Source organism: Palaemon carinicauda, chromosome 15 (assembly GCF_036898095.1).
Source record: "Palaemon carinicauda isolate YSFRI2023 chromosome 15, ASM3689809v2, whole genome shotgun sequence".
Taxonomy (NCBI): Eukaryota; Metazoa; Arthropoda; class Malacostraca; order Decapoda; family Palaemonidae; genus Palaemon; species Palaemon carinicauda.
The window spans coordinates 93143110-93147314 of NC_090739.1; the positions used below are offsets into that span (position 1 = coordinate 93143110).

At 38.7% G+C, this 4205-nt stretch overlaps 1 protein-coding gene across 1 annotated transcript; it reads left to right on the forward strand.

The window, feature by feature from the left end:
* Nucleotides 1-1297: 1297 nt before the first annotated feature.
* Nucleotides 1298-3926, forward strand: LOC137654083 (zinc finger BED domain-containing protein 5-like). Its single transcript, XM_068387722.1, has 2 exons — nt 1298-1464; nt 3140-3926. Exons 1-2 carry the CDS (start codon nt 1298-1300, stop codon nt 3924-3926), a joined length of 954 nt encoding a protein of 317 aa, XP_068243823.1.
* Nucleotides 3927-4205: the final 279 nt, after the last annotated feature.

The window sequence follows — 4205 nt, forward strand, 5'->3', positions numbered from 1 at the left end:
CAAAACTCTGAATGCACTGGTTGAGTCACATCCTGTTTACGTGCAAAGGACCATGGAGCAGTGCAGTAATCTTTGGTGTATTGCCGCAAAGCTTCACTTACATTGATGAGTCTTTTCTTACTTTCACTCCCTGTGACAAACAGAATGATAACATTGTCCATTGATGGTGCATAATAAAGCAAAATAAAATACACATCAAGACTCTTGTTTCTGAGGTACTTGTAAGTTTTGATCTAGTTGTGATGACAGTACAAGATGATTCTGGAATCTGCTTCCTTTTGCGACGACTTTAGTACTGGTACTTCATTAGCTTGGGTAACTGACTATCAGTTGAAGACAAGAGGTGAGCTGATCCATCACAAACAAGAGTAACTTCTCTATTCTGTAATTTGCTGGCATAAGCATTCATACTCCACAGCCGTTTGATAAGTGCGAAGAACTGTTGTTTGTTTGTGTCGTTTGCCAAGAACCCTTTCCATTCAGCAGGCTTTTTGTCTTTTTGCCTTTGATGATCAGCTCTTCTCCAGGTCTGCAGCGGACTTGTTCCATTACTTTGATGGAGTTGGCAATATAAGAATATGTGCTGAAGACGTCTACTGATTTTAGAAGCATGACAAAAACCTTTGACAGGCACTTCTTTCATAGTATAAAAGACAGCATTACAATCAATGATGACAAGAGTTTCATGTGTTGGAGACAGCCTGGTGTCTTCTACATCTTCTGTCAGGTGAGGTAATGCTTTAGACTTGTCAGTCTTGGCAAGAAAGCCATCTGCAGTTCCAATATTACATGGTACAGGAGTTAGGGAGTTATGTCATCAGTTTTCTCAGACTGAGTTTTATTCCTTGCCCCTGAAATTTATAAGAGGCTGGAAAGAAATATTCCTTTGCTGTTTATACTAGAGAACTTTCTTTGTTGCTGTCCTGGCCTTAGGTTTTTACTCATGTCTCCTAGGTTCTTCAAGTGAACACTCTTCACAGTCTCAAAGAAGTCTTTTCCTATTTTCAGACGCTGATCAATAAAAGCATCTCTTGCTTCTTAACCAACTTGTTCTGCTTTTAGGACATCTACTTGTACATCTGATGAAGCAGCTGCATCAGATGATAGAATGACTAGTCGGTTCTTTCTTTCCACAACAAAAGGATTGACAAAACTTACAACTGCTTCTTGTGGTGTGGCTACCAACTTTCCAATTTTGAGCACCTCTTTTGGATGGAGATCACAATGTTTTATTCTACCTTTCTCCATAGAGCAAGTCTGCCATGTATAGTGGCACATTCACATTATGTGATCTGATATGAGTTGTGTGGACCCATCATTGATAAGCATCATAGTTTGTGCGGACACTAGTTACACCAGCATCACTTCCACCAGCACTGCTATGGAATTTGGAGTGACACCCGAAAGTCTCCTCCATTGTCTTGTCTACGTCAATAAGAGTTATGATATGGTAACACTGCATTGGTAAGGAGTTGGTAAGACTGAGTGGGGGAAAGCATTGTTTTCATGAACCCCAAGCCAAGAGTCACTATGTACAACTAGTATTAAGGTATCAGTGATCCTATCAAATCAGTCAGTATATATCCAGCCCTCCATATTTATTGTGTGTGATTGGAGGGTATATATCACGTGGGTATGGTAATCCATGTCCAGTATACAATACATTGCAGGGCCGTTACTACCTATGTTCTATATCAGGGGTTCCCAACCGGTGGGTCGCGACCCCCTGGGGTATCGCGAAGCCTTGGCAGGGGGGTCGCGTAGCCTTGTTAGAAGTAGCTTAGGATAACATTAATTTTATTTCATCAGTTACATTTTTCATGCTCTTACATTTATTTTGTTTCGGTGCAAAGCAAAACGTGTGCTACGTGTGATTCCTTTCTGCATTCTCATATGTATATTTTTGTGTGGGTATTATATTTTAGGGTAAGTTATTAATAAGTGATGATTATTATTCTCTTGTTTATCATGTTTAAAAAAAAAAATTTCTTATGTTTGTGTATTTTGTTTGACGTTTATATGTTGTTTCTTAAACGATGGATTAAATTTTTCCCGTCATTTACGGAGTGGATTATTTCACTTTTCCACTTGTGACTTGAATATTGAAGACAAACTTGATTATTCTGACAGTTTTAGTTTTCTCTTTGATTTCTAAGTGGCTACGATTTACTATAAATTTGATGCCTATCTTTATGTGAGTTATTGTTATTTTAGTTCTTGTATGATTTTCTGTATTTTTGTTAGACAAAATTCATAAAAAGAAGTTAGTCCTGCAAAACCTTCGAATAACAATCTTTTAATGTAGAGCTGTTAGCAAAAGTAAGAGCAAAGTTATCAAGAGATAGATGAAAAAGTCTGAATTTTCTATATTTTTTGGTGGACAAATCTACTGAAATTTATAGAAAAGAACTTATTTCTGCAAAACCTTCGAGTAACAACCTTTTGCTGATTACACTTCTTTTTCGCTCCTCTGGCAATATGTTTCACGTGTATCTATTTGTTCTTAGTCGTGCATTTTTTTTATTATTATTTACGTGTCTATCGTATGCATTAAGAAATTTATACCCGTCTCGTAAATTACTCACCACCAGTCAGTGTTCCAAAGCGTGCATAATTCAACATTTTTACTTTATTTTAACAAGGAGATAAGTAAGCAGTAGAGGTGAGTTGTGTCTGGCAAGCATGCTGTTGTGATATGACAGGATTTGAATTTCTTCAAACGGCATGAACGGTGTCTTAAAGGCCAAAGATTCAATAGAAGTGGGTCGTTTCAGCAGCAGAGTGCAACCGTATTGGAAGCCTCATATGAGATTGCATTCGAAATTGCTAAACAAAAAAAGCCTCACACGATTGGAGAAACACTTATTAAACCCTGCATGATGAAAGCAGTAAATCTTATTCTTTGAGAAGCCAGTGCAAAAAAGATGCACCAAGTATCCCTGTCAAATAATACTATACAGAGGCGCATTTCTAAAATGTCTATGGATGTGAAAGAACAGGTGTTGACTGAAATTAAGGGTTCCCCTTTGTTTTCCTTTCAGCTCGATGAGTCAACAGATGTAAGTTCATGTTCTTAGTTGCTTGTTTTCGTGAGATACATTAATTCAGGTGACATTAAAGACGAATTCTTTTTCTGCAGTGCACTTGAAACCACAACAAAAGCTGATGATGTCATGGAAAAAGTTTCAACTTTTTTTCAAGAGGAAGATCTTCAATGGGAAAACGTATGTGGGGTTTGTACGGATGGGGCACCAGCTATGCTGGGATCGAAATCAGTATTCCAATCGAGAGTGAAGAAGCTAGCACCTCAAGCAAAGGGCATCCACTGCATGATTCACCGATATGCTCTCGCCAGTAAGACTCTTCCTGCTTCTCTGCAGGAAGTGCTTGAATCTGTAATCATAATTGTAAATTATATCAAGACTAAAGCACTCAACACTCGCCTATTCAAAGAACTATGTAAAGACATGCATGCTGACCACGAAGTCCTTCTCTTCTACACAGCAGTACGTTGGTTGTCGAAAGGAAACGTTATTAATCGTGTCTTTGAAATGAAAGATGAAATAAAGCTATTCCTGGAGACTCAAGAAAGGAAAGATCTTGTTGTCCACTTCGAAGATGAAGCATGGAATAAAAGGGTTGCGTACCTAGCCGACATTTTTGACCAGCTGAACAAGCTCAATTTGAAGCTTCAAGGAAGGGAAACACAGGTTCTTCCTTTTCAAGATAGTCTTCGGGCCTTTGTTTCCAAACTGCAAAACTTGCGTCGGAAAACCAATCTTGGAAACATCGCTATGTTTGAAAAACTTTGTGGAGTGATGGGTGAGTCTCACATCCAACTGGATCAGTTCCTCAAGGATGAGATTACCGAACATCTTCAGTCTCTAGAAAAGGAAGTTAAGTGTTACTTCCCTGAGCTTTCATAGGAACAGGAGGCCCTGGTAAGGAACCCATTTTGTACTGAACTTGATGTATCCAGCATCCCAGATGAAATCCAAGAAGAATATCTGGATCTAAGGAACGACTGACTCTTCAGCTCGTGATCTCTTCAAGGTGAAATCCGTGACTCAGTTCTGGTGCGGTATGTATCAGTCATACTCCAAAATCGGCATGATAGCTTTACGTGTTCTTGTTCCATTTGCTTCTACCTACTTGTGTGAAGCAGGATTTTCCACTGTTGTCAATATGAAAACAATGAATAGGAA

Bases quoted from the DNA above. Each gene is read 5' to 3' on its own strand.
- LOC137654083 (XM_068387722.1), top strand. From the start codon at position 1,298: ATGAGTTGTGTGGACCCATCATTGATAAGCATCATAGTTTGTGCGGAC. The intron at 1,465-3,139 runs GTAAGGAGTTGG...CTTTTTCTGCAG, and splicing joins GATATGGTAACACTGCATTG to TGCACTTGAAACCACAACAA.